This window comes from Heterodontus francisci, unplaced genomic scaffold (genome assembly GCF_036365525.1).
Source record: "Heterodontus francisci isolate sHetFra1 unplaced genomic scaffold, sHetFra1.hap1 HAP1_SCAFFOLD_518, whole genome shotgun sequence".
NCBI lineage: Eukaryota > Metazoa > Chordata > Chondrichthyes > Heterodontiformes > Heterodontidae > Heterodontus > Heterodontus francisci.
In genome coordinates, this window is record NW_027141084.1 from 514,068 (window position 1) to 540,990 (window position 26,923).

General features: G+C 42.8%; 2 protein-coding genes across 2 annotated transcripts; both read left to right on the forward strand.

The window, feature by feature from the left end:
• LOC137361989 (cylicin-2-like) lies at nt 1-21,761 on the forward strand. The gene is made up of 3 exons (XM_068026590.1): nt 1-264; nt 12,344-12,464; nt 19,803-21,761. Exons 1-3 carry the CDS (start codon nt 86-88, stop codon nt 21,759-21,761), a joined length of 2,259 nt encoding a protein of 752 aa, XP_067882691.1. The 5' UTR covers nt 1-85.
• Nucleotides 21,758-26,923, forward strand: LOC137361990 (HIRA-interacting protein 3-like). The gene is made up of 3 exons (XM_068026591.1): nt 21,758-22,171; nt 22,863-23,037; nt 26,603-26,923. The coding sequence occupies exons 1-3, from the start codon at nt 22,103-22,105 to the stop codon at nt 26,827-26,829; spliced, it is 471 nt and encodes a 156-aa protein (XP_067882692.1). The 5' UTR covers nt 21,758-22,102; the 3' UTR covers nt 26,830-26,923.

The following is a 26,923-nucleotide window of genomic DNA, read 5'->3' on the forward strand; positions in this document are numbered from 1 at the left end:
CGCCCCTCACCAAGATGGCCGCGCCCCCGACCCCCATTTCCCCCGCGTCCGACCGAGCGCGGCACGATTGCCCCTCACCAGCAAGATGGCGGTCGGATATAAGCGGCCTTCCGATTGGTCGATGCGGGCCGAGGCTCCCCGCCTTCGCAACACGGAACCATCGCCGCCTCTGATTGGTCTGGGGCGTTTGGGCGGCAAAATGGCGGCGCTCGATCCGATGGAGCAGTTCGTTTGCGGCCTAGTCAGAGGTGGTGAAGCCTTAAGGTAAACAAATCACTCAAAAAACCATCAAATAATAGTATCAAAAGCCGAGAAATAGACAGCAATGTATCAGCAACCCGTTAAAGAGCAAAATATTCCAAAATTAAACCTGTGTGGTAAAAACTGTAGCAAATATCACTTTAAATAGATCAAAATATGAATAAAACCTCTAAAGAGATCAAAATATTAATGTATCTCCTCAAAATAGATCAAAATATTAATGTATCTCCTCAAAATAGATCAAAATATTAATGTATCCTCTAAATAGATCAAAATATTAATGTATCTCCTCAAAATAGATCAAAATATTAATGTATCTCCTCAAAATAGATCAAAATATTAATGTATCTCCTCAAAATAGATCAAAATATTAATGTATCCTCAAAATAGATCAAAATATTAATGTATCTCCTCAAAATAGATCAAAATATTAATGTATCCTCTAAATAGATCAAAATATTAATGTATCCTCTAAATAGATCAAAATATTAATGTATCTCCTCAAAATAGATCAAAATATTAATGTATCTCCTCAAAATAGATCAAAATATTAATGTATCCTCAAAATAGATCAAAATATTAATGTATCTCAAAATAGATCAAAATATTAATGTATCCACGAAATAGATCAAAATATTAATGTATCTCCTCAAAATAGATCAAAATATTAATGTATCCTCTAAATAGATCAAAATATTAATGTATCCTCTAAATAGATCAAAATATTAATGTATCTCCTCAAAATAGATCAAAATATTAATGTATCTCAAAATAGATCAAAATATTAATGTATCCACGAAATAGATCAAAATATTAATGTATCTCCTCAAAATAGATCAAAATATTAATGTATCCTCTAAATAGATCAAAATATTAATGTATCCTCTAAATAGATCAAAATATTAATGTATCTCCTCAAAATAGATCAAAATATTAATGTATCTCCTCAAAATAGATCAAAATATTAATGTATCTCCTCTAAATAGATCAAAATATTAATGTATCTCAAAATAGATCAAAATATTAATGTATCCACGAAATAGATCAAAATATTAATGTATCTCCTCAAAATAGATCAAAATATTAATGTATCCTCTAAATAGATCAAAATATTAATGTATCCTCTAAATAGATCAAAATATTAATGTATCTCCTCAAAATAGATCAAAATATTAATGTATCTCCTCAAAATAGATCAAAATATTAATGTATCTCCTCAAAATAGATCAAAATATTAATGTATCTCAAAATAGATCAAAATATTAATGTATCCTCAAAATAGATCAAAATATTAATGTATCCTCAAAATAGATCAAAATATTAATGTATCTCCTCAAAATAGATCAAAATATTAATGTATCCTCAAAATAGATCAAAATATTAATGTATCTCCTCAAAATAGATCAAAATATTAATGTATCCTCAAAATAGATCAAAATATTAATGTATCCTCAAAATAGATCAAAATATTAATGTATCTCCTCAAAATAGATCAAAATATTAATGTATCTCCTCAAAATAGATCAAAATATTAATGTATCCTCTAAATAGATCAAAATATTAATGTATCTCCTCAAAATAGATCAAAATATTAATGTATCCTCTAAATAGATCAAAATATTAATGTATCTCCTCAAAATAGATCAAAATATTAATGTATCTCCTCAAAATAGATCAAAATATTAATGTATCCTCTAAATAGATCAAAATATTAATGTATCTCCTCAAAATAGATCAAAATATTAATGTATCCTCAAAATAGATCAAAATATTAATGTATCCTCAAAATAGATCAAAATATTAATGTATCCACGAAATAGATCAAAATATTAATGTATCCTCAAAATAGATCAAAATATTAATGTATCCTCAAAATAGATCAAAATATTAATGTATCTCCTCAAAATAGATCAAAATATTAATGTATCTCCTCAAAATAGATCAAAATATTAATGTATCCACAAAATAGATCAAAATATTAATGTATCTCCTCAAAATAGATCAAAATATTAATGTATCCACGAAATAGATCAAAATATTAATGTATCTCCTCAAAATAGATCAAAATATTAATGTATCTCCTCAAAATAGATCAAAATATTAATGTATCTCAAAATAGATCAAAATATTAATGTATCTCCTCAAAATAGATCAAAATATTAATGTATCCTCAAAATAGATCAAAATATTAATGTATCCTCAAAATAGATCAAAATATTAATGTATCTCCTCAAAATAGATCAAAATATTAATGTATCCTCTAAATAGATCAAAATATTAATGTATCCCCGAAATAGATCAAAATATTAATGTATCCTCTAAATAGATCAAAATATTAATGTATCCACGAAATAGATCAAAATATTAATGTATCCACGAAATAGATCAAAACATTAATGTATCCTCTAAATAGATCAAAATATTAATGTATCCCCGAAATAGATCAAAATATTAATGTATCTCCTCAAAATAGATCAAAATATTAATGTATCTCCTCAAAATAGATCAAAATATTAATGTATCCTCAAAATAGATCAAAATATTAATGTATCTCCTCAAAATAGATCAAAATATTAATGTATCTCCTCTAAATAGATCAAAATATTAATGTATCTCCTCAAAATAGATCAAAATATTAATGTATCTCCTCAAAATAGATCAAAATATTAATGTATCCTCTAAATAGATCAAAATATTAATGTATCTCCTCTAAATAGATCAAAATATTAATGTATCTCCTCAAAATAGATCAAAATATTAATGTATCCTCTAAATAGATCAAAATATTAATGTATCTCCTCTAAATAGATCAAAATATTAATGTATCTCCTCAAAATAGATCAAAATTTTAATGTATCTCCTCAAAATAGATCAAAATATTAATGTATCCTCTAAATAGATCAAAATATTAATGTATCTCCTCTAAATAGATCAAAATATTAATGTATCTCCTCAAAATAGATCAAAATATTAATGTATCTCAAAATAGATCAAAATATTAATGTATCTCCTCAAAATAGATCAAAATATTAATGTATCTCCTCAAAATAGATCAAAATATTAATGTATCTCAAAATAGATCAAAATATTAATGTATCCTCAAAATAGATCAAAATATTAATGTATCCTCAAAATAGATCAAAATATTAATGTATCTCCTCAAAATAGATCAAAATATTAATGTATCCTCAAAATAGATCAAAATATTAATGTATCCTCAAAATAGATCAAAATATTAATGTATCTCCTCAAAATAGATCAAAATATTAATGTATCTCAAAATAGATCAAAATATTAATGTATCCTCTAAATAGATCAAAATATTAATGTATCCCCGAAATAGATCAAAATATTAATGTATCCTCTAAATAGATCAAAATATTAATGTATCCACGAAATAGATCAAAATATTAATGTATCCACGAAATAGATCAAAACATTAATGTATCCTCTAAATAGATCAAAATATTAATGTATCCCCGAAATAGATCAAAATATTAATGTATCTCCTCAAAATAGATCAAAATATTAATGTATCTCCTCAAAATAGATCAAAATATTAATGTATCCTCAAAATAGATCAAAATATTAATGTATCTCCTCAAAATAGATCAAAATATTAATGTATCTCCTCTAAATAGATCAAAATATTAATGTATCTCCTCAAAATAGATCAAAATATTAATGTATCTCCTCAAAATAGATCAAAATATTAATGTATCCTCTAAATAGATCAAAATATTAATGTATCTCCTCTAAATAGATCAAAATATTAATGTATCTCCTCAAAATAGATCAAAATATTAATGTATCCTCTAAATAGATCAAAATATTAATGTATCTCCTCTAAATAGATCAAAATATTAATGTATCTCCTCAAAATAGATCAAAATTTTAATGTATCTCCTCAAAATAGATCAAAATATTAATGTATCCTCTAAATAGATCAAAATATTAATGTATCTCCTCTAAATAGATCAAAATATTAATGTATCTCCTCAAAATAGATCAAAATATTAATGTATCTCAAAATAGATCAAAATATTAATGTATCTCCTCAAAATAGATCAAAATATTAATGTATCTCCTCAAAATAGATCAAAATATTAATGTATCTCAAAATAGATCAAAATATTAATGTATCCTCAAAATAGATCAAAATATTAATGTATCCTCAAAATAGATCAAAATATTAATGTATCTCCTCAAAATAGATCAAAATATTAATGTATCCTCAAAATAGATCAAAATATTAATGTATCTCCTCAAAATAGATCAAAATATTAATGTATCTCCTCAAAATAGATCAAAATATTAATGTATCCTCTAAATAGATCAAAATATTAATGTATCTCCTCAAAATAGATCAAAATATTAATGTATCTCCTCAAAATAGATCAAAATATTAATGTATCCTCTAAATAGATCAAAATATTAATGTATCTCCTCAAAATAGATCAAAATATTAATGTATCTCCTCAAAATAGATCAAAATATTAATGTATCTCCTCAAAATAGATCAAAATATTAATGTATCCTCAAAATAGATCAAAATATTAATGTATCTCCTCAAAATAGATCAAAATATTAATGTATCCTCTAAATAGATCAAAATATTAAAGTATCTCCTCAAAATAGATCAAAATATTAATGTATCCTCAAAATAGATCAAAATATTAATGTATCCTCAAAATAGATCAAAATATTAATGTATCCACGAAATAGATCAAAATATTAATGTATCCTCAAAATAGATCAAAATATTAATGTATCTCCTCAAAATAGATCAAAATATTAATGTATCCTCAAAATAGATCCAAATATTAATGTATCTCCTCAAAATAGATCAAAATATTAATGTATCTCCTCAAAATAGATCCAAATATTAATGTATCTCCTCAAAATAGATCAAAATATTAATGTATCCTCTAAATAGATCAAAATATTAATGTATCTCCTCTAAATAGATCAAAATATTAATGTATCTCCTCAAAATAGATCAAAATATTAATGTATCCACGAAATAGATCAAAATATTAATGTATCTCCTCAAAATAGATCAAAATATTAATGTATCTCCTCAAAATAGATCAAAATATTAATGTATCTCAAAATAGATCAAAATATTAATGTATCTCCTCAAAATAGATCAAACTATTAATGTATCTCCTCAAAATAGATCAAAATATTAATGTATCCTCAAAATAGATCAAAATATTAATGTATCTCCTCAAAATAGATCAAAATATTAATGTATCCTCAAAATAGATCAAAATATTAATGTATCTCCTCAAAATAGATCAAAATATTAATGTATCTCGTCAAAATAGATCAAAATATTAATGTATCCTCAAAATAGATCAAAATATTAATGTATCCTCTAAATAGATCAAAATATTAATGTATCCCCGAAATAGATCAAAATATTAATGTATCCTCTAAATAGATCAAAATATTAATGTATCCACGAAATAGATCAAAATATTAATGTATCCTCTAAATAGATCAAAATATTAATGTATCCCCGAAATAGATCAAAATATTAATGTATCCTCTAAATAGATCAAAATATTAATGTATCCCCGAAATAGATCAAAATATTAATGTATCCTCTAAATAGATCAAAATATTAATGTATCCACGAAATAGATCAAAATATTAATGTATCCACGAAATAGATCAAAATATTAATGTATCCTCAAAATAGATCAAAATATTAATGTATCCCCGAAATAGATCAAAATATTAATGTATCCTCTAAATAGATCAAAATATTAATGTATCTCCTCAAAATAGATCAAAATATTAATGTATCCCCGAAATAGATCAAAATATTAATGTATCCTCTAAATAGATCAAAATATTAATGTATCTCCTCAAAATAGATCAAAATATTAATGTATCTCAAAATAGATCCAAATATTAATGTATCTCCTCAAAATAGATCAAAATATTAATGTATCTCCTCTAAATAGATCAAAATATTAATGTATCCCCTAAATAGATCAAAATATTAATGTATCCTCTAAATAGATCAAAATATTAATGTATCTCCTCAAAATAGATCAAAATATTAATGTATCCTCAAAATAGATCAAAATATTAATGTATCCCCTAAATAGATCAAAATATTAATGTATCCTCTAAATAGATCAAAATATTAATGTATCCACTAAATGGATCAAAATATTAATGTATCCTCTAAATAGATCAAAATATTAATGTATCCACGAAATAGATCAAAATATTAATGTATCTCCTCAAAATAGATCAAAATATTAATGTATCCTCAAAATAGATCAAAATATTAATGTATCTCCTCAAAATAGATCAAAATATTAATGTATCCTCTAAATAGATCAAAATATTAATGTATCCTCTAAATAGATCAAAATATTAATGTATCCACTAAATAGATCAAAATATTAATGTATCTCAAAATAGATCAAAATATTAATGTATCCACGAAATAGATCAAAATATTCATGTATCTCCTCTAAATAGATCAAAATATTAATGTATCTCCTCAAAATAGATCAAAATATTAATGTATCCTCAAAATAGATCAAAATATTAATGTATCCCCTAAATAGATCAAAATATTAATGTATCCTCAAAATAGATCAAAATATTAATGTATCCTCTAAATAGATCAAAATATTAATGTATCTCCTCAAAATAGATCAAAATATTAATGTATCCTCAAAATAGATCAAAATATTAATGTATCCTCAAAATAGATCAAAATATTAATGTATCCTCAAAATAGATCAAAATATTAATGTATCCACGAAATAGATCAAAATATTAATGTATCCTCTAAATAGATCAAAATATTAATGTATCCCCTAAATAGATCAAAATATTAATGTATCCTCTAAATAGATCAAAATATTAATGTATCTCCTCAAAATAGATCAAAATATTAATGTATCTCCTCAAAATAGATCAAAATATTAATGTATCTCCTCAAAATAGATCAAAATATTAATGTATCTCAAAATAGATCCAAATATTAATGTATCTCCTCAAAATAGATCAAAATATTAATGTATCTCCTCAAAATAGATCAAAATATTAATGTATCTCCTCTAAATAGATCAAAATATTAATGTATCCCCTAAATAGATCAAAATATTAATGTATCCTCTAAATAGATCAAAATATTAATGTATCTCCTCAAAATAGATCAAAATATTAATGTATCCTCAAAATAGATCAAAATATTAATGTATCCCCTAAATAGATCAAAATATTAATGTATCCTCTAAATAGATCAAAATATTAATGTATCCACTAAATAGATCAAAATATTAATGTATCCTCTAAATAGATCAAAATATTAATGTATCCACGAAATAGATCAAAATATTAATGTATCTCCTCAAAATAGATCAAAATATTAATGTATCCTCAAAATAGATCAAAATATTAATGTATCTCCTCAAAATAGATCAAAATATTAATGTATCCTCAAAATAGATCAAAATATTAATGTATCCTCTAAATAGATCAAAATATTAATGTATCCACTAAATAGATCAAAATATTAATGTATCTCAAAATAGATCAAAATATTAATGTATCCACGAAATAGATCAAAATATTCATGTATCTCCTCTAAATAGATCAAAATATTAATGTATCTCCTCAAAATAGATCAAAATATTAATGTATCCTCAAAATAGATCAAAATATTAATGTATCCCCTAAATAGATCAAAATATTAATGTATCCTCAAAATAGATCAAAATATTAATGTATCCTCTAAATAGATCAAAATATTAATGTATCTCCTCAAAATAGATCAAAATATTAATGTATCCTCAAAATAGATCAAAATATTAATGTATCCCCTAAATAGATCAAAATATTAATGTATCCTCTAAATAGATCAAAATATTAATGTATCCACTAAATAGATCAAAATATTAATGTATCTCCTCAAAATAGATCAAAATATTAATGTATCCTCGAAATAGATCAAAATATTAATGTATCCTCAAAATAGATCAAAAATATTAATGTATCTCCTCAAAATAGATCAAAATATTAATGTATCCTCTAAATAGATCAAAATATTAATGTATCCACGAAATAGATCAAACTATTAATGTATCCCCGAAATAGATCAAAATATTAATGTATCCACGAAATAGATCAAAATATTAATGTATCTCCTCAAAATAGATCAAAATATTAATGTATCCACGAAATAGATCAAAATATTAATGTATCTCCTCAAAATAGATCAAAATATTAATGTATCCTCTAAATAGATCAAAATATTAATGTATCCCCGAAATAGATCAAAATATTAATGTATCCTCTAAATAGATCAAAATATTAATGTATCCCCGAAATAGATCAAAATATTAATGTATCCTCTAAATAGATCAAAATATTAATGTATCCCCGAAATAGATCAAAATATTAATGTATCCTCTAAATAGATCAAAATATTAATGTATCCCCGAAATAGATCAAAATATTAATGTATCCTCTAAATAGATCAAAATATTAATGTATCCACGAAATAGATCAAAATATTAATGTATCTCCTCAAAATAGATCAAAATATTAATGTATCCCCGAAATAGATCAAAATATTAATGTATCCTCTAAATAGATCAAAATATTAATGTATCTCCTCAAAATAGATCAAAATATTAATGTATCCTCTAAATAGATCAAAATATTAATGTATCCCCGAAATAGATCAAAATATTAATGTATCTCCTCAAAATAGATCAAAATATTAATGTATCCTCGAAATAGATCAAAATATTAATGTATCCTCAAAATAGATCAAAAATATTAATGTATCTCCTCAAAATAGATCAAAATATTAATGTATCCTCTAAATAGATCAAAATATTAATGTATCCACGAAATAGATCAAACTATTAATGTATCCCCGAAATAGATCAAAATATTAATGTATCCACGAAATAGATCAAAATATTAATGTATCTCCTCAAAATAGATCAAAATATTAATGTATCCACGAAATAGATCAAAATATTAATGTATCTCCTCAAAATAGATCAAAATATTAATGTATCCTCTAAATAGATCAAAATATTAATGTATCCCCGAAATAGATCAAAATATTAATGTATCCCCGAAATAGATCAAAATATTAATGTATCCACGAAATAGATCAAAATATTAATGTATCTCCTCAAAATAGATCAAAATATTAATGTATCCACGAAATAGATCAAAATATTAATGTATCTCCTCAAAATAGATCAAAATATTAATGTATCCTCTAAATAGATCAAAATATTAATGTATCCCCGAAATAGATCAAAATATTAATGTATCCACGAAATAGATCAAAATATTAATGTATCTCCTCAAAATAGATCAAAATATTAATGTATCCTCTAAATAGATCAAAATATTAATGTATCTCCTCAAAATAGATCAAAATATTAATGTATCCACGAAATAGATCAAAATATTAATGTATCCTCAAAATAGATCAAAATATTAATGTATCCTCTAAATAGATCAAAATATTAATGTATCCCCGAAATAGATCAAAATATTAATGTATCCTCAAAATAGATCAAAATATTAATGTATCCTCTAAATAGATCAAAATATTAATGTATCCTCGAAATAGATCAAAATATTAATGTATCTCCTCTAAATAGATCAAAATATTAATGTATCCTCTAAATAGATCAAAATATTAATGTATTCCCGAAATAGATCAAAATATTAATGTATCCTCTAAATAGATCAAAATATTAATGTATCTCCTCTAAATAGATCAAAATATTAATGTATCTCCTCAAAATAGATCAAAATATTAATGTATCCTCGAAATAGATCAAAATATTAATGTATCCTCGAAATAGATCAAAATATTAATGTATCTCCTCTAAATAGATCAAAATATTAATGTATCCTCTAAATAGATCAAAATATTAATGTATTCCCGAAATAGATCAAAATATTAATGTATCCTCTAAATAGATCAAAATATTAATGTATCCTCGAAATAGATCAAAATATTAATGTATCTCCTCTAAATAGATCAAAATATTAATGTATCCTCTAAATAGATCAAAATATTAATGTATTCCCGAAATAGATCAAAATATTAATGTATCCTCTAAATAGATCAAAATATTAATGTATCTCCTCTAAATAGATCAAAATATTAATGTATCCACGAAATAGATCAAAATATTAATGTATCTCCTCTAAATAGATCAAAATATTAATGTATCCTCGAAATAGATCAAAATATTAATGTATCTCCTCAAAATAGATCAAAATATTAATGTATCTCCTCTAAATAGATCAAAATATTAATGTATCTCCTCTAAATAGATCAAAATATTAATGTATCCCCGAAATAGATCAAAATATTAATGTATCTCCTCAAAATAGATCAAAATATTAATGTATCTCCTCTAAATAGATCAAAATATTAATGTATCCTCTAAATAGATCAAAATATTAATGTATCTCCTCTAAATAGATCAAAATATTAATGTATCCTCTAAATAGATCAAAATATTAATGTATCCTCAAAATAGATCAAAATATTAATGTATCTCCTCAAAATAGATCAAAATATTAATGTATCCTCAAAATAGATCAAAATATTAATGTATCCTCTAAATAGATCAAAATATTAATGTATCTCCTCAAAATAGATCAAAATATTAATGTATCTCCTCAAAATAGATCAAAATATTAATGTATCCACTAAATAGATCAAAATATTAATGTATCTCCTCAAAATAGATCAAAATATTAATGTATCTCCTCTAAATAGATCAAAATATTAATGTATCCTCAAAATAGATCAAAATATTAATGTATCTCCTCAAAATAGATCAAAATATTAATGTATCCTCAAAATAGATCAAAATATTAATGTATCCTCTAAATAGATCAAAATATTAATGTATCTCCTCAAAATAGATCAAAATATTAATGTATCTCCTCAAAATAGATCAAAATATTAATGTATCCTCTAAATAGATCAAAATATTAATGTATCTCCTCAAAATAGATCAAAATATTAATGTATCTCCTCTAAATAGATCAAAATATTAATGTATCCTCTAAATAGATCAAAATATTAATGTATCTCCTCAAAATAGATCAAAATATTAATGTATCCTCTAAATAGATCAAAATATTAATGTATCTCCTCAAAATAGATCAAAATATTAATGTATCCTCTAAATAGATCAAAATATTAATGTATCCTCTAAATAGATCAAAATATTAATGTATCCTCAAAATAGATCAAAATATTAATGTATCCTCTAAATAGATCAAAATATTAATGTATCTCCTCAAAATAGATCAAAATATTAATGTATCTCCTCAAAATAGATCAAAATATTAATGTATCCACTAAATAGATCAAAATATTAATGTATCTCCTCAAAATAGATCAAAATATTAATGTATCTCCTCTAAATAGATCAAAATATTAATGTATCCTCAAAATAGATCAAAATATTAATGTATCTCCTCAAAATAGATCAAAATATTAATGTATCCTCAAAATAGATCAAAATATTAATGTATCCTCTAAATAGATCAAAATATTAATGTATCTCCTCAAAATAGATCAAAATATTAATGTATCTCCTCAAAATAGATCAAAATATTAATGTATCCTCTAAATAGATCAAAATATTAATGTATCTCCTCAAAATAGATCAAAATATTAATGTATCTCCTCTAAATAGATCAAAATATTAATGTATCCTCTAAATAGATCAAAATATTAATGTATCTCCTCAAAATAGATCAAAATATTAATGTATCCTCTAAATAGATCAAAATATTAATGTATCTCCTCAAAATAGATCAAAATATTAATGTATCCTCTAAATAGATCAAAATATTAATGTATCCACTAAATAGATCAAAATATTAATGTATCCTCTAAATAGATCAAAATATTAATGTATCCTCTAAATAGATCAAAATATTAATGTATCCACGAAGTAGATTCTCTGATCTGAGGAGGGTGACTGTTCTGGAAGTGCTTTGAATGCACCTTCTCGTCCACTTGTCTTTTGTTCTGTCCTCCCAGCGACCTCACTCACTCCATCGTGAAGGAGAAATACCTGAAGCACTTCCAGAAGCCCTCGCTGAGCAAGGAGGAGAAACTGGATCTGAAGCGGGCGGTGGAACGAGCGCTGCTTGCTTATCAGGTCAGCGAGGGGGAAAGCAGCCACTCACCTATCCCCGCAGCTCCGTTCAGCATCGAAGCCGCTTCCCAGCCCGGGACGTGCTTTCCTGTGGTGTGATCCTGGTTGTATTGTTGTAAACGGGACAGCCAGTTTGCGTACCGCAATGTGAGAATCACCAGTTCGGCATTTTATTCTTTAGTGAGGTTGGTGGAGGGATAAATGTTGGCCCCCGGACACCGGGGAGAACTCCCTCCACAGCCCCCGCCACCACCCTACCACGCACATGCTCTTCTTCCAGTAGTGGCCGTGGGATCTTTCACATCCACCCGAGAGGGCAGACGGGACTCTCGGTTTAACGTCTCATCTGATAGACCGTACCTCCAGTGCGGCGCTCCCTCAGTACTGACCCTCTGACAGTGCGGCGCTCCCTCAGGACTGACCCTCTGACAGTGTGGTGCTCCCTCTGTACTGACCCTCTGACAGTGCGGCGCTCCCTCAGTACTGACCCTCTGACAGTGCGGCGCTCCCTCAGTCCTGACCCTCTGACAGTGCGGCGCTCCCTCAGTACTGACCCTCTGACAGTGCGGCGCTCCCTCAGTACTGACCCTCTGACAGTGCGGCGCTCCCTCAGTACTGACCCTCTGACAGTGCGGCGCTCCCTCAGTACTGACCCTCTGACAGTGCGGCTCTCCCTCAGTACTGACCCTCTGACAGTGCGGCGCTCCCTCAGTACTGACCCTCTGACAGTGCGGCGTTCCCTCAGTACTGACCCTCTGACAGTGCGGCGCTCCCTCAGTACTGACCCTCCAACAGTGCGGCGCTCCCTCAGTACTGACCCTCTGACAGTGCGGCACTCCCTCAGTACTGACCCTCTGACAGTGTGACATTCCCTCAGTACTGACCCTCTAACAGTGTGACACTCCCCCAGTACTGACCCTCCGACAGTGCGGCGTTCCCTCAGTACTGACCCTCCGACAGTGAGACACTCCCTCAGTACTGACCCTCTGACAGTGCGGCGTTCCCTCAGTACTGACCCTCTGACAGTGCGGCACTCCCTCAGTACTGACCCTCTGACAGTGCGGCACTCCCTCAGTACTGACCCTCTGACAGTGTGGTGCTCCCTCTGTACTGACCCTCTGACAGTGTGACACTCCCTCAGTACTGACCCTCTGACAGTGTGACACTCCCTCAGTACTGACCCTCTGACAGTGCGGCGTTCCCTCAGTACTGACCCTCTGACAGTGCGGCGTTCCCTCAGTACTGACCCTCTGACAGTGCGGCACTCCCTCAGTACTGACCCTCTGACAGTGCGGCGTTCCCTCAGTACTGACCCTCTGACAGTGCGGCGTTCCCTCAGTACTGACCCTCTGACAGTGCGGCACTCCCTCAGTACTGACCCTCCGACAGTGCGGCGTTCCCTCAGTACTGACCCTCCGACAGTGCGGCTCTCCCTCTGTACTGACCCTCTGACAGTGCGGCACTCCCTCAGTACTGACCCTCTGACAGTGTGGTGCTCCCTCTGTACTGACCCTCTGACAGTGCGGCGTTCCCTCAGTACTGACCCTCTGACAGTGCGGCGCTCCCTCAGTACTGACCCTCTGACAGTGCGGCGCTCCCTCAGTACTGACCCTCTGACAGTGCGGCGCTCCCTCAGTACTGACCCTCTGACAGTGCGGCGCTCCCTCAGTACTGACCCTCTGACAGTGCGGCGCTCCCTCAGTACTGACCCTCTGACAGTGCGGCGCTCCCTCAGTACTGACCCTCTGACAGTGCGGCGCTCCCTCAGTACTGACCCTCTGACAGTGCGGCGCTCCCTCAGTACTGACCCTCTGACAGTGCGGCGCTCCCTCAGTACTGACCCTCTGACAGTGCGGCGCTCCCTCAGTACTGACCCTCTGACAGTGCGGCGCTCCCTCAGTACTGACCCTCTGACAGTGCGGCGCTCCCTCAGTACTGACCCTCTGACAGTGCGGCGCTCCCTCAGTACTGACCCTCTGACAGTGCGGCGCTCCCTCAGTACTGACCCTCTGACAGTGCGGCGCTCCCTCAGTACTGACCCTCTGACAGTGCGGCGCTCCCTCAGTACTGACCCTCTGACAGTGCGGCGCTCCCTCAGTACTGACCCTCTGACAGTGCGGCGCTCCCTCAGTACTGACCCTCTGACAGTGCGGCGCTCCCTCAGTACTGACCCTCTGACAGTGCGGCGCTCCCTCAGTACTGACCCTCTGACAGTGCGGCACTCCCTCAGTACTGACCCTCTGACAGTGCGGCGCTCCCTCAGTACTGACCCTCTGACAGTGCGGCGCTCCCTCAGTACTGACCCTCTGACAGTGCGGCGCTCCCTCAGTACTGACCCTCTGACAGTGCGGCGCTCCCTCAGTACTGACCCTCTGACAGTGCGGCGCTCCCTCAGTACTGACCCTCTGACAGTGCGGCGTTCCCTCAGTACTGACCCTCCGACAGTGCGGCTCTCCCTCTGTACTGACCGTCTGACAGTGCGGCACTCCCTCAGTACTGACCCTCCGACAGTGCGGCACTCCCTCAGTACTGACCCTCCGACAGTGCGGCTCTCCCTCAGTACTGACCCTCCGACAGTGCGGCGCTCCCTCAGTCCTGATCCGCCGACAGTGCGGCGTTCCCTCAGTACTGACCCTCTGACAGTGCGGCACTCCCTCAGTACTGACCCTCCGACAGTGCGGCACTCCCTCAGTACTGACCCTCCGACAGTGCGGCGTTCCCTCAGTACTGACCCTCCGACAGTGCGGCTCTCCCTCAGTACTGACCCTCCGACAGTGCGGCGTTCCCTCAGTACTGACCCTCCGACAGTGCGGCTCTCCCTCTGTACTGACCCTCTGACAGTGCGGCACTCCCTCAGTACTGACCCTCTGACAGTGTGGTGCTCCCTCTGTACTGACCCTCTGACAGTGCGGCGTTCCCTCAGTACTGACCCTCTGACAGTGCGGCGCTCCCTCAGTACTGACCCTCTGACAGTGCGGCGCTCCCTCAGTACTGACCCTCTGACAGTGCGGCGCTCCCTCAGTACTGACCCTCTGACAGTGCGGCGCTCCCTCAGTACTGACCCTCTGACAGTGCGGCGCTCCCTCAGTACTGACCCTCTGACAGTGCGGCGCTCCCTCAGTACTGACCCTCTGACAGTGCGGCGCTCCCTCAGTACTGACCCTCTGACAGTGCGGCGCTCCCTCAGTACTGACCCTCTGACAGTGCGGCGCTCCCTCAGTACTGACCCTCTGACAGTGCGGCGCTCCCTCAGTACTGACCCTCTGACAGTGCGGCGCTCCCTCAGTACTGACCCTCTGACAGTGCGGCGCTCCCTCAGTACTGACCCTCTGACAGTGCGGCGCTCCCTCAGTACTGACCCTCTGACAGTGCGGCGCTCCCTCAGTACTGACCCTCTGACAGTGCGGCGCTCCCTCAGTACTGACCCTCTGACAGTGCGGCGCTCCCTCAGTACTGACCCTCTGACAGTGCGGCGCTCCCTCAGTACTGACCCTCTGACAGTGCGGCGCTCCCTCAGTACTGACCCTCTGACAGTGCGGCGCTCCCTCAGTACTGACCCTCTGACAGTGCGGCGCTCCCTCAGTACTGACCCTCTGACAGTGCGGCGCTCCCTCAGTACTGACCCTCTGACAGTGCGGCGCTCCCTCAGTACTGACCCTCTGACAGTGCGGCGCTCCCTCAGTACTGACCCTCTGACAGTGCGGCGCTCCCTCAGTACTGACCCTCTGACAGTGCGGCGCTCCCTCAGTACTGACCCTCTGACAGTGCGGCGCTCCCTCAGTACTGACCCTCTGACAGTGCGGCGCTCCCTCAGTACTGACCCTCTGACAGTGCGGCGCTCCCTCAGTACTGACCCTCTGACAGTGCGGCGTTCCCTCAGTACTGACCCTCCGACAGTGCGGCTCTCCCTCTGTACTGACCGTCCGACAGTGCGGCACTCCCTCAGTACTGACCCTCCGACAGTGCGGCACTCCCTCAGTACTGACCCTCCGACAGTGCGGCTCTCCCTCAGTACTGACCCTCCGACAGTGCGGCGCTCCCTCAGTCCTGATCCGCCGACAGTGCGGCGTTCCCTCAGTACTGACCCTCTGACAGTGCGGCACTCCCTCAGTACTGACCCTCCGACAGTGCGGCACTCCCTCAGTACTGACCCTCCGACAGTGCGGCGTTCCCTCAGTACTGACCCTCCGACAGTGCGGCTCTCCCTCAGTACTGACCCTCCGACAGTGCGGCGCTCCCTCAGTCCTGATCCGCCGACAGTGCGGCGCTCCCTCAGTACTGACCCTCCGACAGTGCGACGCTCCCTCAGCACTGACCCTCCGACAGTGCGGCGCTCCCTCAGTACTGACCCTCCGACAGTGCGACGCTCCCTCAGTACTGACCCTCCGACAGTGCGACGCTCCCTCAGTACTGACCCTCCGACAGTGCGACGCTCCCTCAGTACTGACCCTCCGACAGTGCGACGCTCCCTCAGTACTGACCCTCCGACAGTGCGACGCTCCCTCAGCACTGACCCTCCGACAGTGCGACACTCCCTCAGCACTGACCCTCCGACAGTGCGGCACTCCCTCAGTGCTGGCCCTCTGACAGTGCGGCGTTCCCTCAGTACTGACTCTCCGACAGTGCGGCGTTCCCTCAGTACTGACTCTCCGACAGTGCGGCACTCCCTCAGTACTGACCCTCCGACAGTGCGGCACTCCCTCAGTACTGACCCTCTGATGGTGATCTCCAGCCCACGGTCTGTGATGATTTCGGTGCCCTCACAGCCGGGTGAGGATTTCTGTCACCAGCAGCTGCGAGTTTTGTGAGCCTGGCGTGGGATGGGTTTGATCTCCCTCGCTCTGTCTTTGATCCAGGAGAGTGATTCAAGTGACGATGAGCCTCTGAGCAAGAAGGCGGAGGCCCTGAGGAAGGCGGGTTTCCGACCGAAGGCTTCGAGGAAACGGCAGCGATGTTCCAGTGGCAGTGAGGGCAACGCCGACCGCAGCCCCTCCTCCACTCAACAACCGCGCCAGGGCAAGAGGACACGGCCAGATTCATCTAACTCTGGTAATACTGTCCCTCTTTCCCCCACCCCCCGCCAGTCCTTTCCCTCATTTCCAGAGCTCTGCTCCCTCACGCCCTCCTCCCCCCACTCCTCATTGCCCCAGTCTCCCATAATGGTGGAACCGTTAAAATCGAGGGTGCTCAAGAGGCCGGATTTGGAGGAACACCGAGGTCTTGGAGAGGTGTAGGGGCTGGAGGAGGTTACAGAGATAGGGAGGGTCGTAGAGACTGGAGGAGGTTACAGAGATAGGGAGGGTTGTAGAGACTGGAGGAGGTTACAGAGATAGGGAGGGTCGTAGGGACTGGAGGAGGTTACAGAGATAGGGAGGGTCGTAGAGACTGGAGGAGGTTACAGAGATAGGGAGGGTTGTAGAGACTGGAGGAGGTTACAGAGATAGGGAGGGTCGTAGGGACTGGAGGAGATTACAGAGATAGGGAGGGTTGTAGGTGCTGGAGGAGGTTACAGAGATAGGGAGGGTCGTAGGGACTGCAGGAGATTACAGAGATAGGGAGGGTTGTAGGTGCTGGAGGAGGTTACAGAGATAGGGAGGGTTGTAGGGGACTGGAGGAGATTACAGAGATAGGGAGGGTTGTAGGGACTGGAGGAGGTTACAGAGATAGGGAGGGTTGTAGGGGCTGGAGGAGGTTACAGAGATAGGGAGGGTTGTGGGGACTGGAGGAGGTTACAGAGATAGGGAGGGTCGTAGGGACTGGAGGAGGTTACAGAGATAGGGAGGGTTGTAGAGACTGGAGGAGGTTACAGAGATAGGGAGGGTCGTAGGGACTGGAGGAGATTACAGAGATAGGGAGGGTTGTAGGTGCTGGAGGAGTTTACAGAGATAGGGAGGGTTGTAGGGGACTGGAGGAGGTTACAGAGATAGGGAGGGTTGTAGGGACTGGAGGAGGTTACAGAGATGGGGAGGGTTGTAGGGGCTGGAGGAGATTACAGAGATAGGGAGGGTTGTAGGGACTGGAGGAGGTTACAGAGATAGGGAGGGCTGTAGGGGCTGGAGGAGGTTACAGAGATAGGGAGGGTTGTAGGGGACTGGAGGAGGTTACAGAGATGGGGAGGGTTGTAGGGGCTGGAGGAGGTTACAGAGATAGGGAGGGTTGTAGGGGCTGGAGGAGATTACAGAGATAGGGAGGGTTGTAGGGGACTGGAGGAGGTTACAGAGATAGGGAGGGTTGTCGGGACTGGAGGAGGTTACAGAGATAGGGAGGAGTGTAGGAGGGGCTGCAGGTGGTTACAAAGATAGGGAGGGTTGAAGAGACTGGAGGAGGTTACAGAGATGGGGAGGGTTGTAGGGGCTGGAGGAGGTTACAGAGATAGGGAGGGTTGTCGGGGCTGGAGGAGGTTACAGAGATAGGGAGGGTTGTCGGGGCTGGAGGAGGTTACAGAGATAGGGAGGGGTGTAGGGGCTGGAGGAGATTACAGATATAGGGAAGGTTGTAGGGGCTGGAGGAGGTTACAGAGATAGGGAGGGGTTGTACGGACTGGAGGAGGTTACAGAGATAGGGAGGGTTGTCAGGGCTGGAGGAGGTTACAGAGATAGGGAGGGTGTAGGGGCTGGAGGAGATTACAGATATAGGGAGGGTTGTAGGGGCTGGAGGAGGTTACAGAGATAGGGAGGGTGTAGGGGCTGGAGGAGATTACAGATATAGGGAGGGTTGTAGGGGCTGGAGGAGGTTACAGAGATAGGGAGGGGTTGTAAGGACTGGAGGAGGTTACAGATATAGGGAGGGTTGTAGGGGCTGGAGGAGGTTACAGAGATAGGGAGGGTGTAGGGGCTGGAGGAGATTACAGATATAGGGAGGGTTGTAGGGGCTGGAGGAGGTTACAGAGATAGGGAGGGGTTGTAAGGACTGGAGGAGGTTACAGATATAGGGAGGGTTGTAGGGGCTGGAGGAGGTTACAGAGATAGGGAGGGGGGAGCGAGTGGCCATGGAGTGATTTGAAAACGAGGATGAGAATTTTTAAATCGAGGTGTTACCGGACCGGGAGCCGGTGTCGGTCAGCGAGCACGGGGGGTGACAGGTGAACGGGAATCGGTGCGAGTTTGGACACGGTGGGGGGGGGATCAACTGGAGTTTTGGGATGAGCTGAAATTTACGGAGGGTGGAATGTGGGAAAGCAGCCAGGAGAGTGTCGGAATGGTCGAGTCTAGAGGGGAACGAAGGCACGGGTGAGGGTTTGCGTCAAGTGTGGTGTTGACCTGGGTTTAACGTCGGGACTTCCACTTGTCACTCTGGGTACACCTGGTGAGTCATCTGTTTTTTGTCTGTTTTCTGTTAAAGATCCAGATCACGGATCGAAGGGATCAGCCTGGCACCAGAACAAGGCTGTGCAACAGAGCGAGGGGTCCCCCGGGGGCTCAGACTCTGACAAGGAGCTGGGAGCCACGCGGAAAAGCTCCCCAGGGAGCGGAGCGGGAGAACGGAAGGGGTAAAGCGGTGGTACCGCTCGCCCAAGAGGGCACTGGGAAATGTAGCGAGGAGGAGGAGGAGAGCGACTTGGAAACGGCGGGAGTGAGGCAGGCGGGCGACAGAGGCAGCAGCGTCCGACAGAGCCTCTCGGCAAAGGAGGGGCCGGGGAAGGTGAACCCCAAGTCGGAGAATGGGCTGCCAAGCAAAGATCGGGGCCGCAGCGACGAAAGAGAGCGCCTCGGCAGCGAGGGTGAAGAGGAAGCAAGAGAGGCAAAGAGGGGAGGAGTCAAGTCTCGTGTGGGGGTGAAGCAGAGCAAGTGCGTAAACGCCACCGCCAAACGGGAGGAGGTCACGTCGGAAGACGGCAGTGCCCAGAGTGAGGAGCAGCAATCTGATCTGAGCGAGGAGGATTACCGAGGGTCGAAGAAGGGAAGAACGGCCAAAGCGGCGGTGAAACAGCTGAAGAGCACACAAGGAAGTCGGCGCAACGGCAGCAGCAAACAGAAGGAGGCCGTCTCGGAAGGAAGCGATGGGGGGGATTTGAGTGAGAGCGAAGAGGATGGCGGAGAGTCGAAGAAGGGCAGGACAAAGGTGAACGCGGGGCTGACACAGCGGAAGAGCACACAAGGAAGTCAGCAGCAGACCGGCGCCAAACAGAAGGAGGCAGTGTCAGAAGATAGCGATGAAACGAAATCGAGTGAGAACGAAGAGGATGGCGGAGAGTCGAAGAAGGGCAGGACAAAGGTGAACGCGGGGCTGAAACAGCGGAAGAGCACACAAGGAAGTCAGCGGCAGACCGGTGCCAAACAGAAGGAGGCAGTGTCAGAAGATAGCGATGAAACGAAATCGAGTGAGAGCGAAGAGGACGGTGGAGAGTCAAAGAAGGGCAGGACAAAGGCGAACGTGGGGGTGAAACAGCGGAAGAGCGCACAAGGAAGTCAGCGGCAGACCGGTGCCAATAAGAAGGAGGCCGTCTCGGAAGAAAGTGATGAAACGAAATCGAGTGAGAGCGAAGAGGACGGCAGAGAGTCGAAGAAGGGCAGGACAAAGGCGAACGTGGGGGTGAAACAGCGGAAGAGCACACAAGGAAGTCAGCGGCAGACCGGTGCCAAACAGAAGGAGGCCGTCTCGGAAGAAAGTGATGAAACGAAATCGAGTGAGAGCGAAGAGGACGGCAGAAAGTCGAAGAAGGGCAGGACAAAGGCGAACGTGGGGGTGAAACAGCGGAAGAGCACACAAGGAAGTCAGCGGCAGACCGGTGCCAAACAGAAGGAGGCCGTCTCGGAAGAAAGTGATGAAACGAAATCGAGTGAGAGCGAAGAGGACGGCAGAGAGTCGAAGAAGGGCAGGACAAAGGCGAACGCGGGGCTAAAACAGCGGAAGAGCACACAAGGAAGTCAGCGGCAGACCGGTGCCAAACAGAAGGAGGCAGTGTCAGAAGATAGCGATGAAATGAAATCAAGTGAGAGCGAAGAGGATGGCGGAGAGTCGAAGAAGGGCAGGACAAAGGTGAACGCGGGGCTGAAACAGCGGAAGAGCACACAAGGAAGTCAGCGGCAGACTGGTGCCAAACAGAAGGAGGCCGTCTCGGAAGAAAGCGATGAAACGAAATCGAGTGAGAGCGAAGAGGATGGCGGAGAGTCGAAGAAGGGCAGGACAAAGGTGAACGCGGGGCTGAAACAGCGGAAGAGCACACAAGGAAGTCAGCGGCAGACCGGTGCCAAACAGAAGGAGGCTGTCTCGGAAGATAGCGATGAAATGAAATCAAGTGAGAGTGAAGAGGATGGCAGAGAGTCGAAGAAGGCAGGACAAAGGCGAACGCGGGGCTGAAACAGCGGAAGAGCACACAAGGAAGTCCGCGGCAGACCGGTGCCAAACAGAAAGAGTCGGACAGCGAGAGCTCGGCAAGCGAGGGGGTGCATGATTCGAAGTCAACTGCCGGGCGGAAAGCCAAGATCCAACAGAAGAAGGTGGGGTCGGAGGAAGGATCCTCCAGCGAGGAGGAAGACACCCGGGAGAAGGCGACTGCCAAAAAGAAGGCGTTGAAGAAGGCTGCATCCGGGAAGAAGAGAGACCACACAAGGGAGCAGAGCTCGGCGAGGGACAGTTCCAGCTCCAGTGACAGTGAGGACGGAGAAAAGAGACCAGGGAGGAAACATTCCGGTGGGAGCATGAGTGAGGGAGACGGGGAAAATGTGTCACCTAACACTGCAAGAAAACACCACAAGAAACAGCCCACGGTGAGCCCATCCCTGATTATCTGTTTTCATTGATCCCTGAATACACTCTGCCCCCATCAAACAATCCCAGGACAGGTACAGTACGGAGGTTAGATACAGAGTAAAGCTCCCTCTACACTGTCCCCCATCAAACACTCCCAGGACAGGTAAAGTACGGGGTTAGATACAGAGTAAAGCTCCCTCTACACTGTCCCCCATCAAACACTCCCAGGACAGGTACAGTACGGGGGTTAGATACAGAGTAAAGCTCCCTCTACACTGTCCCCCATCAAACACTCCCAGGACAGGTACAGTACGGGGGTTAGATACAGAGTAAAGCTCCCTCTACACTGTCCCCCATCAAACACTCCCAGGACAGGTACAGTACGGGGGTTAGATACAGAGTAAAGCTCCCTCTACACTGTCCCCCATCAAACACTCCCAGGACAGGTACAGTACGGGGGTTAGATACAGAGTAAATCTCCCTCTCCACTGTCCCCATCAAACACTCCCAGGACAGGTACAGTACGGGGGTTAGATACAGAGTAAAGCTCCCTCTCCACTGTCCCCATCAAACACTCCCAGGACAGGTACAGTACGGGGGTTAGATACAGAGTAAAGCTCCCTCTACACAGTCCCCCATCAAACACTCCCAGGACAGGTACTGGTTTCTTACGTGCTGTGTCCTGATGGCTGGACAATTGCTTTGCAGAAGACGAATGGGAAGGAGAGCGGGAGAGAGGAACATCCTTCTATTAAGCGGCTGAAACGCTGCATCGTCGCCTGTGGAGTACGTCGCAATTATAAGAAGCTATTTGAGAACTGCCATTCGAACAAGGCCAAGATCAGAGCCCTGCGTCGGGAACTGGAGGATCTGGGCATTGAAGGTAACCATGACCGTGTACCCCTTTATCTGCCTGTGGCCCCGTACCCCGGGGGAGAATCGGTGCCCATGGGGGACCCGTACCCCCCCCCCGGGCAGAGTCGGTGTCCGCGTGCTGTTTGGTTCTGTTGAAGAGTTGTGTCTCGCTTCCTGAATGTGCCCACTGGGAAGTGCTGTCGGCCAGCCCAAGCCCCCCAGTGTTGGGACAACACTGCCTAATTGCTGGGAGAGCCACGGTGTTGTATCGCTTGGCAGTGATGGTGTGTGCACAGTGCAAATCAGGGCAATTCCAGCGCCAGCTGACTCCCTCACTCCTCGACTCACAATGGACTGAGCCTCCGTCAAGGGTCAGTCAATTAGTGACAGGTACAGCACCCCCACCCCCACCCCTATCCCCGCGACAGATGTGAGACACCTGTGAATAAATGTTTCACTCATTCATTTTCCCCCCCCCCTCCCCTCCCTCTCCCCACTCCCACTCTCTCTCTCTCCCCACTCCCCCTCTCTCTCCCCACTCCCCCTCTCTCTCTCTCTCCCCTCATCTCTCTCTCTCCCTCCCTCGGTCTCCCCTCATCTCTCTCTCCCTCCCTCGGTCTCTCCCCTCGTCTCTCACTCTCTCTCTCTCTGCCTCCTTCCCTTTCCCTGTGTCTCTCTCTCACTCTCACTCTGTCTCTTTATCTCTGTTTCTCTCTCCCTGCCTCCTTCCCTTTCCCTGAGTCTCTCTCTCTGTATCTCTCTCGCTCTCTCTCTCTCTCTCTCTGTCTCTCTCTCTCTGTCTGTCTGTCTCTCTCTCTCTGTCTCTCTCTCTCTGTCTCTTTATCTCTCTCTTTCTCTCTCCCTGTTTCTGTCCCTCTCTTTCCCCCTCTGTCTCTCTCTCCCCCTCTGTCTCTCTCTCTATGTCTCTCCTCAATCTCTCTCTGTCTCTTTCTCTCTCCCCCTCTCCCCCTCTCTTTCCCCCCTGTCTCTCTTTCCCCCCTGTCTCTCTTTCCCCCCTGTCTCTCTTTCCCCCCCTGTCTCTCTTTCCCCCCTGTCTCTCTTTCCCCCCTGTCTCTCTTTCCCCCTGTCTCTCTTTCCCCCTGTCTCTCTTTCCCCCTGTCTCTCTTTCCCCCTGTCTCTCTTTCCCCCCTGTCTCTCTTTCCCCCCTGTCTCTCTTTCCCCCCTGTCTCTCTTTCCCCCTGTCTCTCTTTCCCCCCTGTCTCTCTTTCCCCCCTGTCTCTCTTTCCCCCCTGTCTCTCTTTCCCCCCTGTCTCTCTTTCCCCCCTGTCTCTCTTTCCCCCTGTCTCTCTTTCCCCCCTGTCTCTCTTTCCCCCCTGTCTCTCTTTCCCCCCTGTCTCTCTTTCCCCCCTGTCTCTCTTTCCCCCCTGTCTCTCTTTCCCCCCTGTCTCTCTTTCCCCCCCGTCTCTCTTTCCCCCCCGTCTCTTTCCCCCCCCGTCTCTCTTTCCCCCCCCGTCTCTCTTTCCCCCCCGTCTCTCTTTCCCCCCCGTCTCTCTTTTCCCCCCCCGTCTCTCTTTCCCCCCCGTCTCTCTTTCCCCCCCGTCTCTCTTTCCCCCCCGTCTCTCTTTCCCCCCGTCTCTCTTTCCCCCCCGTCTCTCTTTCCCCCCCGTCTCTCTTTCCCCCCCGTCTCTCTTTCCCCCCCGTCTCTCTTTCCCCCCCGTCTCTCTTTCCCCCCCGTCTCTCTTTCCCCCCCGTCTCTCTTTCCCCCCCGTCTCTCTTTCCCCCCCGTCTCTCTTTCCCCCCCGTCTCTCTTTCCCCCCCGTCTCTCTTTCCCCCCCCGTCTCTCTTTCCCCCCCGTCTCTCTTTCCCCCCCGTCTCTCTTTCCCCCCCGTCTCTCTTTCCCCCCCGTCTCTCTTTCCCCCCCGTCTCTCTTTCCCCCCCGTCTCTCTTTCCCCCCCGTCTCTCTTTCCCCCCCCGTCTCTCTTTCCCCCCCGTCTCTCTTTCCCCCCCCGTCTCTCTTTCCCCCCCGTCTCTCTTTCCCCCCCGTCTCTCTTTCCCCCCCGTCTCTCTTTCCCCCCCGTCTCTCTTTCCCCCCCGTCTCTCTTTCCCCCCCGTCTCTCTTTCCCCCCCGTCTCTCTTTCCCCCCCGTCTCTCTTTCCCCCCCGTCTCTCTTTCCCCCCCGTCTCTCTTTCCCCCCCGTCTCTCTTTCCCCCCCGTCTCTCTTTCCCCCCCCGTCTCTCTTTCCCCCCCGTCTCTCTTTCCCCCCCGTCTCTCTTTCCCCCCCCGTCTCTCTTTCCCCCCCGTCTCTCTTTCCCCCCCGTCTCTCTTTCCCCCCCGTCTCTCTTTCCCCCCCTGTCTCTCTTTCCCCCCTGTCTCTCTTTCCCCCTGTCTCTCTTTCCCCCCTGTCTCTCTTTCCCCCCTGTCTCTCTTTCCCCCCTGTCTCTCTTTCCCCCCTGTCTCTCTTTCCCCCCTGTCTCTCTTTCCCCCCTGTCTCTCTTTCCCCCCTGTCTCTCTTTCCCCCCTGTCTCTCTTTCCCCCCTGTCTCTCTTTCCCCCCTGTCTCTCTTTCCCCCCTGTCTCTCTTTCCCCCCCTGTCTCTCTTTCCCCCCTGTCTCTCTTTCCCCCCTGTCTCTCTTTCCCCCCTGTCTCTCTTTCCCCCCTGTCTCTCTTTCCCCCTGTCTCTCTTTCCCCCCTGTCTCTCTTTCCCCCCTGTCTCTCTCTCCCCCCTGTCTCTCTCTCCCCCCTGTCTCTCTCTCCCCCCTGTCTCTCTCTCCCCCCTGTCTCTCTCTCCCCCCTGTCTCTCTCTCCCCCCTGTCTCTCTCTCCCCCCTGTCTCTCTCTCCCCCCTGTCTCTCTCTCCCCCCTGTCTCTCTCTCCCCCCTGTCTCTCTCTCCCCCCTGTCTCTCTCTCCCCCCTGTCTCTCTCTCCCCCCTGTCTCTCTCTCCCCCCTGTCTCTCTCTCCCCCCTGTCTCTCTCTCCCCCCTGTCTCTCTCTCTCCCCCCTGTCTCTCTCTCTCCCCCCCTGTCTCTCTCTCTCCCCCCCCTGTCTCTCTCTCTCCCCCCCCCTGTCTCTCTCTCTCCCCCCCCCTGTCCTCTCTCTCTCCCCCCCCCTGTCTCTCTCTCTCCCCCCCCTGTCTCTCTCTCTCCCCCCCCTGTCTCTCTCTCTCCCCCCCCCTGTCTCTCTCTCTCCCCCCCCTGTCTCTCTCTCTCCCCCCCCTGTCTCTCTCTCTCCCCCCCCTGTCTCTCTCTCTCCCCTCTCTCTCTCCCCCCCTGTCTCTCTCTCTCCCCCCCCTGTCTCTCTCTCTCCCCCCCCTGTCTCTCTCTCTCCCCCCCCTGTCTCTCTCTCTCCCCCCCCTGTCTCTCTCTCTCCCCCCCCTGTCTCTCTCTCTCCCCCCCCTGTCTCTCTCTCTCCCCCCCCTGTCTCTCTCTCTCCCCCCCCTGTCTCTCTCTCTCCCCCCCTGTCTCTCTCTCTCCCCCCCCTGTCTCTCTCTCTCCCCCCCCCTGTCTCTCTCTCTCTCCCCCCCCTGTCTCTCTCTCTCCCCCCCCCTGTCTCTCTCTCTCCCCCCCCCTGTCTCTCCACTCCCCCCCCTGTCTCTCTCTCTCCCCCCCCTGTCTCTCCACTCCCCGACCCTCTCTAGGTAACCCATCTCTGGAGAAGTGTAAAGTGCTTCGGATTAAACGAGAGGAGCAGGCTGAACTGGCTTCACTGGATGTTGCTAACATTATTCACACAGAAGGTATGGCTGCTGTTCTGTATTCGCTGCACACCCTGTCATCATGGACAGTGTCCCTCCCTCTGTATTCACTACACCCCCTGTCACCACGGACAGTATCATTCCCTCTGTATTCACTGCGCACCCTGTGACTCTATTCACAACACCCCCTATCACCACAGACAGTATCACTCCCTCAGTATTCACTACATGCCCTGTCACCACGGACAGTATCACTCTATTTAC

What these genes read in the sequence shown, in the direction of transcription:
- LOC137361989 (XM_068026590.1), top strand. Translation starts at nt 86, where the DNA reads ATGGCGGTCGGATATAAGCGGCCTTCCGATTGGTCGATGCGGGCCGAG. An exon ending in AGAGGTGGTGAAGCCTTAAG is followed by an intron (nt 265 to 12,343) that starts GTAAACAAATCA and finishes CTGTCCTCCCAG; the next exon opens with CGACCTCACTCACTCCATCG. An exon ending in GAGCGCTGCTTGCTTATCAG is followed by an intron (nt 12,465 to 19,802) that starts GTCAGCGAGGGG and finishes TTTCTGTTAAAG; the next exon opens with ATCCAGATCACGGATCGAAG.
- LOC137361990 (XM_068026591.1), top strand. Translation starts at nt 22,103, where the DNA reads ATGAGTGAGGGAGACGGGGAAAATGTGTCACCTAACACTGCAAGAAAA. An exon ending in ACCACAAGAAACAGCCCACG is followed by an intron (nt 22,172 to 22,862) that starts GTGAGCCCATCC and finishes ATTGCTTTGCAG; the next exon opens with AAGACGAATGGGAAGGAGAG. An exon ending in GGAGGATCTGGGCATTGAAG is followed by an intron (nt 23,038 to 26,602) that starts GTAACCATGACC and finishes GACCCTCTCTAG; the next exon opens with GTAACCCATCTCTGGAGAAG.